At 43.1% G+C, this 14,201-nt stretch overlaps 1 protein-coding gene across 1 annotated transcript in view; it reads left to right on the forward strand.

Annotated features, from left to right (window-relative positions):
- The window catches only part of LOC129368594 (vacuole membrane protein 1-like), a 75,219-nt gene extending 64,894 nt beyond the window's left edge, over positions 1 to 10,325 (forward strand). The window contains exons 11-12 of the mRNA XM_055043639.1: positions 6,510 to 6,612; positions 7,713 to 10,325. Of these exons, the coding sequence (XP_054899614.1) occupies positions 6,510 to 6,612; positions 7,713 to 7,856 (247 nt within the window). The 3' untranslated portion in view covers positions 7,857 to 10,325. The remainder of the gene's footprint in view (positions 1 to 6,509; positions 6,613 to 7,712) is intronic.
- Positions 10,326 to 14,201: the final 3,876 nt, after the last annotated feature.

Here is a 14,201-nt window from a genome sequence, read left to right on the forward strand (position 1 = left end):
GTACTGTATACCAAAGCGGCTCCACAGTTTCACGGTTGTGTTCAGTGCGACAAAATATTCACACCACTCAGTCTTTTTTTCCTCGTTCTTTTCACAGTACGGCACATTTAAGTTCAAACCTTCCACACAAAATCCTGTAAAGTCCTGTTCACAGATGCTCTGCGGCCAGTCTGACTGAGTTTGAGCTACTTTGCAAAGAGGATTTTTAGTGTTAGCTGGCACAAAGGCATGCCACACTTTTGAGATTTTAATTTGCAACAAAAAACAAAACAAAACACTATCTTTTCTGTTCCACTTCATATCAGTGCTGTGCAAACTTCCTAATCTAAAGAGACGTTTTGCCTTCAGTCCAGCGAAAGAAAACTGGTTACATGATCTTTTGAAAAAAAAAATTGTTTTTGCATAAATTTCTATTTCTTTTCGTGTTTACAGAACCATCATTTTATGTCTATTTTTAGGTTTCAAATTAAAGAAAGATGCCAGTTTTTTGCAGTAAAGTGGGTGGATACATTTTCTCCCTTTGGGATTTGGAGAAAATATTTATGTATTTATACTAAGTCTCTGTATCTCTCTGAGCTCGGCCTATAAAGCTGATTGTGAAAAAGCAGCTTCCAACCTAATGACAAAAAAACCCTGAAAAATATTACTGCTTTGTTGGAGTCCTTTCTTTGTGTATATTTAATCCAATTATTCCATCCAAAAAAATGTGGAAAGCCTCTAAAACCGGAATTTTTATTGTATTTTTATATATTTTTTGTAAATACATTAGTTGGTTCTATATTAATTTTGCCAAAGTTATTAGGAGCCATCGTGGAGCTGGTCTTTGAAATAAAGATCTCGTTTCTGGTTATAACATGCAAAAAGATAAACGAGTTAAGTGTTTCAAATTGTTTCCTAAGGTGTTATAGTTTAGAGTGGTTTTGATTTAGTCCTCAATCCACACTGTGACCTTGTGGCTTAGTTAGGTAGGACTAATAATGTGTAAATACAACCTAAAATACAGTAAATGTCGCACATAGGTAATGACACAACCTCCATAATGTCCCTACTAATATAACTTTAGGGAAATAGGATGTGCCTCATATGTCATCATCTGCCCTCTTCTATTTCTGACCTGCCCGTTACTGTCGTTCTCTTGTCTGGACTTGTCTCCAGTCACCTCTGAGTCACTGAAGAAATGCTTTTCCACCAGCTGAAGGGTCCAGGTGTGGTTGCCCAGTGAACCGGCCGCTCCAAACACCTCCATGCCCCGGTCAGCAGGCTCTGTGTGGGCACTCTGGGGGAGGAAGATGGGGTTAAAGGTGATTTTAGTGTGGCTGTGTTTCTGGGTACCCCAAGAGGATGTGTCCGTGTGTCCGTGTGTGTGTGTGTGTGTGTGTGTGTGTGTGTGTGAGTGTTGGCTGACACAGATGGCTCTGAAGCGAGGATGTGATAAACACCCTGGGCAGGGGGATCTCCGTCCAGGAGTGGGCTCCATGTTTTAGCGGTGAAGTCATTGGGAAAAAAAGCCTGGTCGGACTGGAGCAAGAACAAACACACGCTCACTCACACGCGCAGACAGATATTACCTGCAAACATTTTTCACGCAAGTCACAGTTTTCCTCCCTCGAATGACTCGCTCCTCGGTTTTCCATCTTCTGATCAGGTTTTCAGGTTTACTCCCCGGGACCGGCTCGTAAAGAGACGCTCAGAGCGTTTTGTTTCGTGCACAGAGACGGTCAGGAGGTCAGAGTTTCTGTACCACCGCCTCACCACCCTGTGTGTGTGTGTTCTTCTTGCAGCGTTGCTGCTGTTATGTTAGGTGTGAACTATGGCCCTGTGGAGCATTGGGTAACAGTAGTGATTGCCTAACCCTGTTGTTGTGATGATGTCGTAACCCAGCGTTGGACCTGGCCGGCGTTTGGCTGTCATGGGAGCCGTTGTTCTCCATCTTCCTCTGCCCGGGACGTCAGGGCATGCATGACTGGTGTGTGTGTGTGGGCGTGTGTGCGTGTGTGTGTGTGTTTGGGCGCGTGTGTGAGCCCGCGTGTGTCGTCCTGTGACTGTGCCTGTATGTGTGTGTGTGTGTCGGGATTTCATGAACACGAGGAACAAGAAACCGGGAATCCTAAAGGTGGCACACAGACATGTCAAAGGTCACGTCTGACTCGAAGCCTTTGGAATTTATCGTTCACAGAACGAACACAGGACATCCAGACATGCTCCATTCTCCACGAACAGAAGCAGGAAGTGATAGTTCATTAAAAAAAGGAGAAAAAAAAAAAGAAACGAGATGGCTGAAATGCTGCTCACAAATTAACCCTTCAGAACAATAATCAGGAAGCAGACAGCTGGGGGATTTTCCCTCCTTTCTTTACTGTCTTAACATGATCTTTTTTTTCCCCCTCCACATCCTTCCAGATTATTGAACACATATTTCAGAAAATGTCACCAGAGCTTGATTTTTTTAATTTGCAAGTTTTCTCCATAGAACTCAACCTGCTACATGTTTTCATCAGAAACCTGGAGGAATGCATGTGAATGTATTTGTTGCGTGATTTCCTCCATAATTTTACTCAGCTGATTACTTCTTTTCCTTTTTATTTTAATTATTTTTTTTTATTTAGTTTAGTTTTTACGCTTTAACAGCAAATTGTGCGTGGGTGTATGTGCACAAGGATTTAAACATGTTGCAGTATTTTTACTTCTGTGGCAGAACTGTCATATTTCACAGAATACACTGATTCCATCTGAAGAACAATTTATGAATTGTTCCTCTGATGTGCTGCAGAGATGTACGGTGTGAAGGCACAGAGAGGTCGGGAGGGAAATCAGAAAAAGGGATTGTGTTCTTTAGGAAGGTGGCAGGGCTTTGGTTTCTCCTGGATCTCAGGATGAGATCAGTTCATGTTCAAAAAGTGTTGATCAAACTGAGCAGGGTTCATCTGACTGTACTCTCAAATGAGGCGGTATTACCTTGTTTAGAGGAACGTAAAGAATGAAAATAGGGTGTGAATGCAGCGATAGTGACGTACGTTCTTGTTCCCTTTAAATTTCTGTGGTTCAAATGGATTAAAGTCTAATCTAACACTTTTAAAAAATCTGTCTGCATCTACGTATGAAAAGAAACAACAACACAGACATTAAGTTTGAGTATCTGATTTATTTCACTATGTCACCTTTCAGTTTGCAAAGAAATGTTTTCTAATCCCTCTTGTGAAATAATTTTATGTTCAAAATCAGCTTCAGGTAGAAAGAAAAACCCCATAAATTACGTTTTACAATAAATGCTATTTTTTATTTTTAGCAGCAACTCTTCAAACAACTTTTGGCTTTTTACAAAAATTAATTCTAAAAAATAAATACAATCAAATTTTGTGACATTTATTAAAAATGTAAATTCTACAATAGACTTTACACACACACACACACACACCCACACACACACACACACACACACACACACAGATATATATATATATATATATATATATATATTCTTTTTTTCTGGGTAGTTAAAATAATTTAACTTGTTAAATGTTACAGAGGATCCACATGTGGGAAGTGTTACAGTTTTTCAATAAAACATTTACAGCCTCTTTAAATTTTCCTTGCTGTTATTATTTCTGCTTTTCTTCATTCCTTATCTGCAGCATTCTGAAGCGAGTAACACACACACACACACACACACACACACACACACACACACACACACACACACACACACTCCAAATTATTTTAGCTCATTGTTATTCTGTTGTTTTTGATTGACGAAAAAAGTCAATAATTTTTATATTTTCGCAAGCACTCAAAGGATTATCATGTGCACCAAACAGCAACATGCATCATTTATTTATGTTATTTATATATTTCACAAAATCACAAAATAGTCCACTTAGTTTGTCCCACTGTATCAAATACACTTAAAGTTATGAGTTTGATCTGTATTTTCAGTCAGAAAACTTTGAATTTCATACCATTTACAGTGAGTACTAAATTAAAATATTGAAAGCATCACATTTTACTCAACACAGAATTGAAGCATAGTTTCAGTCCTAAAGGAGGATTTATAGTTTTTCAGAAATTTTCAGCAAGAATTTCCTTATTTCTCTTTTTACCTATGCAGAGTTTCCTCTATTCAAATCAATCAATTAATTCGACTGATTTGGTTTCTGCTCGACATGTAAGGCATTTTGTTGCCGTTTTACATTTTTAAATAAACATGCCTCTACTCTTCCGCCTCAAAAAAAATCTACTGAAAATAACTATTGTTTCATTTTCCAACAATTTACTGAACAAGAAAAAAAATCTGTTTACAGTTTTTGCTCTGTACTTTCTCCATAGTTTTTTTTTTTTTACAGGTTTACAAAAAGAAACAGTGTTTTAATCCCGTCTAACAGAAAAAATAACTTTGTCTTGGACCATTGAGATCTCCTTTGTCACACAAAGATGTTCAGCACATGTACTCACAGATAAATTCTCAACACACCTACAAGAGGAATTCCTGAATCCATCATGATCCACGAACCCTGTCAGGAGAAAATAAATGTAAATCCCCAAAAATAGAAAAATGACCAGACACATAAAGCAGAGACCCGTGGACTGTGTGGTTGTGTTTTCTGCAGCAGACTGTAAGCTTTGAGCTTCTTTGTTGGTCGGATTTGCTCGGCTCGTGACTCAGTGTTGCTCATCGTGTAGGAGATGATTCGCCCGCCATTTCTGAAAGCTCTTCTTCTCTCTTTGTTCTTACCTCTGTACTTTTACGCGCCGAATGAATGTATGCCTTCAGAGCTTTCCAAAACTTTCCATCTAGTCACTGATATTAGGGTTTCCTGCAGGTCCAAATTCTTTATTTTAAGTTGTGTGTGTACGTGTTGAGAATTTGCTAAAATTGGGGGGGGATGGGAATTTGGAGGCTAGTTTTTCCCTCCCAAAAAAAACAAAAAAATTTATTTTCTTTTTTTCTCTCTCTTTTTTTTTTTTGCCATGAGGTTCTTAACATAAAATACAGCCGAGTCCAATCCAAAGAGTTCTGTTTCATGTTCCTCTCCAAGTCGGATGTGAACTACCTGTAATAAAGTTAATCATTAAGGGAACTCCTCGTCGTAAACACAATCATTTAACACAAAGTGTTTCTTTTCTCACCGTGAGATAGGTGTGTGTACACGTATGCGTGCGTGTGTGTGTGTGTGTGTGTGTGTGTGTGTGTGTGTGTGGGACGGGGAGGAACGGAAATGACTTGCCTCCTCGAGAGAAAGTTATCAGCTATAAACCCAACCTTATGTGACACGGCTGCCCACGCAGAGCTGCCCTAAAATCTTTGATGTGCCTCCGAGCTTTGATGGTGGCTGCCCCATGCGAACAAAACGAAAAAAGAAAAGAAAAGATGCATACGTGGAAAAGGAGGAATGCGTTGGCCTGAAACCTCGAGGGGGGGGAAGTGTTGCATCCATGAAAGAAAATTAGTGCAGGTCTTTAGTGTGTATTTGTTTAGAGATTAATCACTAACTCCAACTCAAGGATGGGTCACTCATTTGCTATTCTAGGCCATTCTCTGCAGTCTCACATCATTTTTTTTTTCTTAAGTGTGTGTAAGAGAGCAAGGAAAGGGATGGTGGGGTAGAGGGAGGGGTCCCAAGTAGAATGCTTGTAGTCGATGACTACATTTTGTAAAGGGTTTCCTAATATGGGCTGTCTTACAGCAGCGGCCCTCCCCCAGTGGGCCGGCCCCCCCGGGTCTCAGCCAGTGGCGGCGCAGCTCGGGTACGACTCGCTTCCTCATTAATTGGCTGAAACCAGTTCCTACAGGAACCGCCTATGATAAATGTGAGAGTTCTGAGAAGTCATTCATTTCTCCTCGCTGCAGCGGCAGAGGAGGCACTGCAGGGGAGGTGAACGAGTTCACCGATGTGAGAGAGAGAGCGTAGAGCGGGAGAGAAAGCCGAGTGTGTGTGTGTGTGTGTGTGTAGAGGGGAGCTGAGCAGGAAAATGTGACTGACTACTGGTGCCGCAGCTGCCGCATGAGGACCATGAGGCCAACTTTTTCCTTTTACTCCCTTTTTTTTGGTCAGGTTTTTGGTTTGTTTTTGAGTGTTATTGCCTGCTGAAGTTTTGTTCTTTTCTTGTTTTTTTTTTGTGTTTTTGTAAATCTGTGAGTGAGTGTTTTATGATGTGTGTGTGCTTGTGTGTGTGTGTGGGGAATGATGAGCGGTGACGGGGGTTGCACTCGTTGCTCTCTCCCCCGTCTTTCTCTCTCCTCGGAGAGAGGAAGCGGGGCCGGCTCTGTACAGTACCGGAGACAGAACGGCATGCCTCCCTTTGTTGCTGCCCTTGGGCTGGTGAGTAACAATGATGTGACGTGATTTGTGCCCCCCGCTCCCTCCCACCCACCTCCTCCATCACCCCACCACCATCATCCTCCCCTTCTCTGTCTCTTTGCCCCCCCCCAACCCCTCCACCTCTTCCCTCTTTTTCTGTTTCTCCTCTACCTCCACCCAACCCTCTCATCCTCCTCTTGTCGGTGGAAACAGCGCTGTTCCTCTGCTGGGTGCGGCACTGCAGAAGCCCTTCAGGGAGTACTTGGAGGCCCAGAAGGCCAAGCTGCACCATGTCACCGGAGAGGGGAGCCCAGCTGTAAGTATCGGGCCCTCGGGCCCCACACTAGCCTCACTCTCTACTCATACACACGTGCGTTTGGAGAAAAGAAAGCTCGTTCCCTTTGCTTTTCGGATTTACATAACTGCCCTATTTTCGGCCTTGAACACACTTTCATTTTGTTAGTTATTAGATGTATCGTAATTAAAAGATAATAAATAGAAAACAGACCCAGGGAGGTAACTCCTTTAGATTTCGTAGCGTTCCGTTGAACCTGCTAGTGATCCAGTAAATTACAGAGGCGGAAGGAGGAGAGGGGTGGTGGTGGGGGGGATCAGGAGGTGGCGTGGGGTCCCGCTTCACCCGAACTGTACTACTGTAGCACGGGGCGTGCTGACTCATGCTCCGTCTTACCAATAGGGAAGAGTGTGTGCGAGTGTAGTCACTCCCCTATGTGTCACACACACTTGCACTCGGTGCCCCGCCTGAACCCAGCACCAACTGTAGACCAAGCCACCCCCCCCCACAACACCCCCACCCTTGTGACAATCCATCAAACTTGTCTAGAACAAAAAGAGCCAGTTGTAGCTGAAGCCTATTTCTTTTTTTAAGGCTGTTTTCCCTCTTTACGGTCCCCAACGCCCCCTCCCCTTCTCGCTTGTATACTTAGTGATTCATTGAGAACCATGTTTTTTTTTCTTTCTTTTTTTTTTTAAGTGCGTACGAGGAAGGAGAAGGAATAAAGAGGGTAGACTTTGAGTCGCACAAGGACAGATTAAGGCATTTTCTAGAACAATGTTCCTTTTTTCTTGTAACCCGAGCCTCCAGCAGTTACGGGGGAGAGAAGCGAGGCAATTTAACTCGGTGGAGGCAGGCTGCAGGCTGGGGTCACCGGGGGCGTTACAGGAGGGAGGACGGCGGGGGCTGCCGCGTGTTTTATTACCCCTGATCTCTATCTGTTCTGCACATGGAGCTGGATCCCCACCTAGCCTACAGCATCAGGAGCGGAGTGGAGGGGGAGTGCTGCTGCTGCTGCTGCTGCGTGTGGTGGTGTTGGTGGGGGGGAAGGAAGGGGTGGCCCTCCTTTTTACTGACCGAGCTCTTCTCCTCTCTCTCTCTTTCTCTGTGGCTCCTGGCAGGAAGAGAACTGGCTCTCGTGGCTCTTCGAGAAGATTGTGGTCATCATGGTATGCTTCTTTGTCTGCTCCATTGTCAACTCCATGGCGCAGAGCTACGCCAAGCGCAAGCGGCACGACAAGTCCTCGGACAGCAAGACGGAGTGAGGACCAGTCGGGGGCATATTCGGGGGCGGAGATTGCGTTGGACCACCAACCTCCAGACCCTCCTTCCTTCATGTCTACTCTCCCTTTTGGCTGATACCCGGTCATTATCCCAGGCAACAATCAAAAAAAAAAAAGTCCGACCCATCTGGTTTTTCTCTTGCTTCTGTAACAACATGTTTATCTTGAACTTCCATTCGCTAGTTTATGAAAGCTTCGCAATTTGGTAGCTATTTTGTGATTTATGTGTCTTTTCCCCTCAAAGGTAGGTGTTTGCTTGGAATTTGCGTGACTCTATGTCGGCATCCATGCTCCTCGGTATTCCTAAGTCTTCCCAAGTTTATCCCAACGGTAGAAATGTTTTAAATACTAACTGTGTTTGCTGTTTAGTTGTTAGTATACTATTCCAGCTTTGTAAGTTCTGCTTTGGCGGATTAGATAAGAAACGTAGTGAAAGGGGTTTTCTTCAGAACCGCATCATTTCCGCTTCTTGTCTCGCAGCTGTGGAGATGTCAGTGGATATTTTAGGCTGCACACGGTGAGATAGGTGACTTTTTCATTTGTGTGGGCCATAGTACTTCTAGATAAGTAATGATAAATCAGTCTTGAATCACCCCCTGCTGGTCCCTTTGTCTGCCCTCATTGTTCTGCTTCCAGGAAGAGAGCGCATGAGTCAGCCCGGGGGGCGACTTTACCAGATGCAGCCGTGTGCATATATTCAATCAGATCTACAACTGAGCGAGCGTTTCTGTGAGTCGCACGAAGATAGCGGTTCGCGTTAGCGCGGGCCGCCTCGTCTTTCTTGTGGATTAAAGCCGCTCGTGAGCGCATTGTGAGCAATCTCCTCTTTTTTGTCTCCTCTTGTCCTTTGGAGCTTTTTGTTCGAAAAGGAGGACACCGGGCTTTTCTTTCTTTTGTCGGATAACGTCAGCTGGCTCGACTATTACCCCACTGCCTTTTTTTTCCCCTGTTTCTCTTTGTTTTTCTCTTTTTTTTTATTATTTTAATCGCCGGTGAAATGTGCCGTTTTCCTCTCTCTCTCTCTCTCTGTGCTACGCTGGACTGAGAGCAGCGGGGACGCGAGCGCAGGCACAAGCAGCGGGAAGGAGGGAGGGAGGGAGAAAAAAAAGCCCTCCAGCTCACAGTGAAAAGCGTCTGTGCCGTTACCTCAGCTGAACCCTCGAATGAACTCGTTGCACTCCCCTCAGTCACGGAGCCAGGAGACGAATCACTCGAGTAGATTCAAAACAGAGGGGTACTGTTGGGTGAGCTGAACCCTGTGCTCTGCACCGGCTCTAGTCGAGAACATTCACATGTCCTCCTTTTTCTTTCTCTCCTCTTTTCCTCCCATCACGGTAAGTCGGATTAGGATTCTCTCTCCTTCTCTCGCTCTCTTTCTCTTTTTGAAATTCATTGTTCTGTGTGTGCCCATGCATACGTCTTCAGGCATGTCCGTCACTCTCTCGGCCTGTCAGATAGCTTATCAGACTGGTGTTGGCTGTTAAGATTGCAAGGCGACAACAGTCTGTAGGCTGTCTGACATTTCGGGCTCTTTCATCTGACCAGCATCCTGTTGTGTCCTCCTCCTCCTCCCTCCTCGTCCTCGTTGGTATGTCATTGTTTCAGTTAGCATCAGTTCCCATTCAGAGGTGTGTGCCCCGCGATGTCACTTCCCCTTTCTCCCAACCGCTTGCGAAACGTCGGAGATGTGGCTCTATTGTTTATTTCCTCCACGCTGACGTCCGTGAGGGTTTTTATGTGGCTTTCAGTGAGGAACTGTGTTTGAGAATGCAGATGCTGGTGTGTTTGTGCGTGCGTGTGCGTGTGTGTGTGTGTGAGCTGACTCTGTCTTTTTGAAATTTCCAGAGAATCCAGACAGCACACACCTCATTGCAAAACATCACATTGTGACACCCAGCCTTAGGTATAGTACACGCAGTGCTCAACCGGCCTCCTCCTTCCCCTTTTTTTTTTTAACACTTCCCTCTTCTGTTGCAATGAAAACTTTCTTCTCTTGCTCAATACTCATTTTTGTACGAGGTAGCACTTTATTGGAACAACCCCGTTGATTTTTTTTTTTTTACCCACAAGTAAGTAAATATACAAATCTGAAATTAGTCTGACCTCTTTTTTTTTTCTCCCCCCCCCATTTTTGAGCAAACAAATTGAACTTTCTTTAGGTTGTAAAAGTAAAATGACTGAGTTAAGCTGGAATGCCTTGCTGTCATGAGGAATGTTTTGCTTGGCCTGTTTCAGGATGTCCTGTTCCAAGAGGGAGCCCCTTTTGGCACAACTAACCTGAATGTGTGTGTATAGAAACTCAGTTCATATGTTCCAGGGTGAGTTCCTGTGTATGATGAATGTCTGTAAAATAATTATAATTTAAACTTGTAGTGTGTGTATTATGTTTTGCTGTTGTTGTTTTTTTTAATCTTTAATAAAGCTGAGATTAAAAAAAGAAAAAGCAAAGAAGAGTGGTGTTGTGTTTCTTAAGTGATGAGTCTTGACAACACGGCCGGGTCCACGCTGACCCTGGAGCCTCTGAAGAATCTCACATGTCAGCCAAGAAAGAGGGATAGGGAGGATAGTGAGTCCCTCACAACTCCAGTTTCCACATCTAGTGTTTCACATCCAAACGGTTATCACGTTACTGATTTGCGCCTGCCACGCTGACATCATCTCCATTTCAGAATCCCAAGCCAGAGCTTAGCTGCTAGTTCTGAATTATGGCACCACTGCATTTTTTCATATGTTAACAAAGAAAAGAAAGAAAATGTGTCAAATTGTGCACTATTTACAACTTGAATTGTTTATAAATTAGATTTTTATGGCCTTATGAAATCAATCAAAATTAATTCAAAGTTTTGAATTAATTAATATTTGATTTAAATTCAGATTTAAATCAAATATTTTTGAAATACTCCTTATCATTTGACAATGGGGTAAATTAGGAAACTAATCAAAACCTTTTACACAAAATACTATTAAAAATAATGACAAAAACTTTGATAAAATCTGTATCACTACCTGTACACGTTTCTAAACACTCATAAAACAATTAGAGACGTTCTACGTGTAAAACTGGAAGCCTCTTCTCAGGTATTTGCATTTGCATGAGGGAAACTTCCTGATCTTGATGGTACATGCTGCAGCCACGCCTGACTTCAGACCAGACTTGTTCAGGATCCGCGCAGCATCACCCTGTATCCTGCGGTCCAATGTGTGGAACCTGTTCTGGTGTCGATCTGTGCTGCTCCCAGACCCAGAGCACCGTGAAGATGGAGCCGTTTCCACCCTCCCATCCTCGCCCTGCCTCTGGGGACTCCGGTTGGAGCTCTCCCCTCCCTCCAGGGTTCAGATAATACCTGTTCAAACAGGCAGCTGGACTGAGATTCTAATAATGTAATAACGACCCCCTCCTCCAGAACCTCCTCCTCCTCCCTGTCAGCAGCCTAACCACCGGGGGATGCTGAAATATCACTGACTTCATCCACCGCCCACCCACGAGCCCACTCTGCATTTGGTTATCCACTTAGTTCCTTTCACACTCTGTCTCATTAAATTATGCTGACCGGGTGGATTTCTGTCGTCTTTTTTTTTCCTTTTAATAAAAAAATCACATTAAGCTTCTTTGTTTTGCGAGTAGCAGTGATGCTTTCTCACTGAGCAGTCCCAGTTCATGGAGGAAAAAAAAAATTCAGATGTAGAAACACACAAAAAAAAAAGGTTTTTGTTTTCATTTCAAACTGAACAGTTAAAATTTGGTGATCTGATCTGTGCAGCTGAAATGTGTGGAAGGCTTTTAACGTTTGGAGCATCAGTTTTATAAGTGTCCACACTTTATTTCTTTATGCATATATTCCAACCAGCGCAGTCTGATATTTAGGACTGTCAATCAGAGTGAAGAGTTAAAAGAGCAGCAAGAGAAGGAGAAAGTTCATACTATTTCTCACATCAGTCATGATGGGCCAGGATTATCCAACATCTCTCCGCCTGACTTTCTGTACAGGAGGAGCAGCAAAAGCAAATCAGGTGGTTTATTAGCGCAACAGATGGTTTCATCCAGGACATGCTACTTTGGAATATCATCCCAGAATCCCGGAAATCGAGTTCTACCACTCGTTGAGTCAGAGGCTTCCTGAGGTTGCCGTAACATTGGCTGCTACTGGAAATCCTCTGAGCCACAGCATCACTACTTTTTCAAGACACTAGATGCTAAAAGTTCTGACCATATTTCATTCCCCTTTGGGATAAATGAAGAATGTCAACATTAGTTAACAACAGAAATTAAATTAAGGAATGAGTGCACATGTACAATGAGATTAAAGATTTAGTTAATTTGTTATCTATGTAAAACATGCTGTTGTATTTTTTGCATGAAAAAGTAGACAAAAGCTTTGTGGTAAAATGTTGTATTTTTACAGTGAAGACAAACATTTTGTCATGTTCCAGTCACATAGCTCCGTGTGTTTTTGTTTGGATTTGATGCGACAGACCAACACAAAACCTTCAGCCATAGCATGACGCCATGGTTTTGGATGGAGTCACGTCCAGGCATTAGAACGAGGCCCGGTCCAGACCCGAACGAACGCCGGTGTCACCAGATGTTCTCTGTCCACCCGACTGGGACTGAAATATTTGTTGAAGAAGAATGAGCAAACATTTTCATCTCCAGGTATGCAAAGCTGGTGGAGACACCAACGACTTGCAGCTGTCACAGCATTAAAAGGCGGCATTTAGTCAGGGCAGCTGAAAACCAACGCAGCCCGACTGTTTTGATTTTAATTTGTAGAAAACCCAAAAACTAAACCTTTTTTTTTCTTTTTCTTTTGGCCTCGCTTCAGATTTATCCATAATTTATATGTTGGTACTGAATACAGACACAACGCAAAGGCTTCTTTTTCCTTTTTTTTTTCAGGTGTTACTGAAACAAAATGTGACCAAATTTAAACAGAACAACTCTGACATGCACTCTATTTGCATTTGAGGAACGTTTCACGCATTTGTGTTTACACGGGCACCGAGTTCATTAAAAAAATAAAATAAAATAAAGAAATTAGTAAAAACCACCCGGCTTAAACCATGAGGCGTCTCAACGCTGGGATTAAGAACTGCCTGACTTATCTGTTCCCCTGTGTTAAACACATGCCTGTAAGCACTCGTTCATCATAACTGTGGTTAGCGCAGAGACCCGACTCCAAAAGCCTTTGCTTCCTTTCTTGTGGCTTTGGCATGGCGAGATCAAACAGGCTTATCAGCAGCTTCATACCCGTCGTAATTCACTTCATCTGGGAGAGGAGAGCTTCTTTTAATCAGATCACAAGCTCTCCTCACAATGATAGATGGACTACCGAACATATCAGCAGCCACTTTGGCCCCTGGTCGGAGATTTACAATTATCTAAACGCAGCCATTCAAAGCATAACTGGGATATGACGATGCGTGCGTTGGATCTAGTAGGACACATGAAAACACATCCGTCCGTGTTGAGCAGAAATAACCCATGATGTGTGGGTATTTTAACAGCATAGTTTGGCAGAACCCTCTGCTCTTCCTGTCCACACGAAACCAGTACGGCAGACGCTTTAATGCCTGGTGCCAAGAGGCACTGCTGGGGTATTTTATGCAGGTCTTTCAAAACTTGAGAACAACTGCAGTTGCAGCTGACGTTCGGAAAAAAACCCAATGGAACCACAGGGCAGATTTAAAGAAACATGACAGTAATAATTACTTTAGTAGGTAAAAATAGGCGAAATGGCTGTTTTCTTTGACGGGAAATAAATGAGGCGACGATAAACCATTTCGACTTTCCCCCCCCGCAGCCCTCCTACTTATAGCAGGAGGTTTATATCATACAACTCAATAGACCAGTGAATCAATCTGTCAGGGAAAAGGAAGAATCTTCGTTTGCAGCACCTTTTGGTTCAGTTGTGTTTAGTAGGAAGCAAACATTCTTCATCGGATTCTCACCACTTCCACGGTCCACAACCTCGACTTCATGTGAAACCACAGGTCTTCTGTTCTGCCTAGGTTTTGATTGAGCCATTGATTCATTGGTACCTCAAGCTCCTTCTGACTCTTTGAATCTTCGTGGCTTTAACTAAAATGTGGGAAAATCAGCAAAATCCTTCAACGTCAGTATATTTGAGTTGAATCAGATTTGCTGCAACTGATTTTGAATCCAAGATGGCGGAATGCTGGAACCGAGTCAGAAAGTATTTGTTTTACTGACGCACTTATTGACGGGGTTTTTTCCTTCCTTCTTTGCATTTTCACGCATAACAGCACATTTCAATAACAATTCAATTTAAAGTGCTTTACACCAAGAAAACATAAAAGCATCATAAA

The sequence above is a fragment of the Poeciliopsis prolifica genome, unplaced genomic scaffold, assembly GCF_027474105.1.
Source record: "Poeciliopsis prolifica strain line A6 unplaced genomic scaffold, Auburn_PproV2 SCAFFOLD019, whole genome shotgun sequence".
NCBI classification, from domain to species: Eukaryota; Metazoa; Chordata; class Actinopteri; order Cyprinodontiformes; family Poeciliidae; genus Poeciliopsis; species Poeciliopsis prolifica.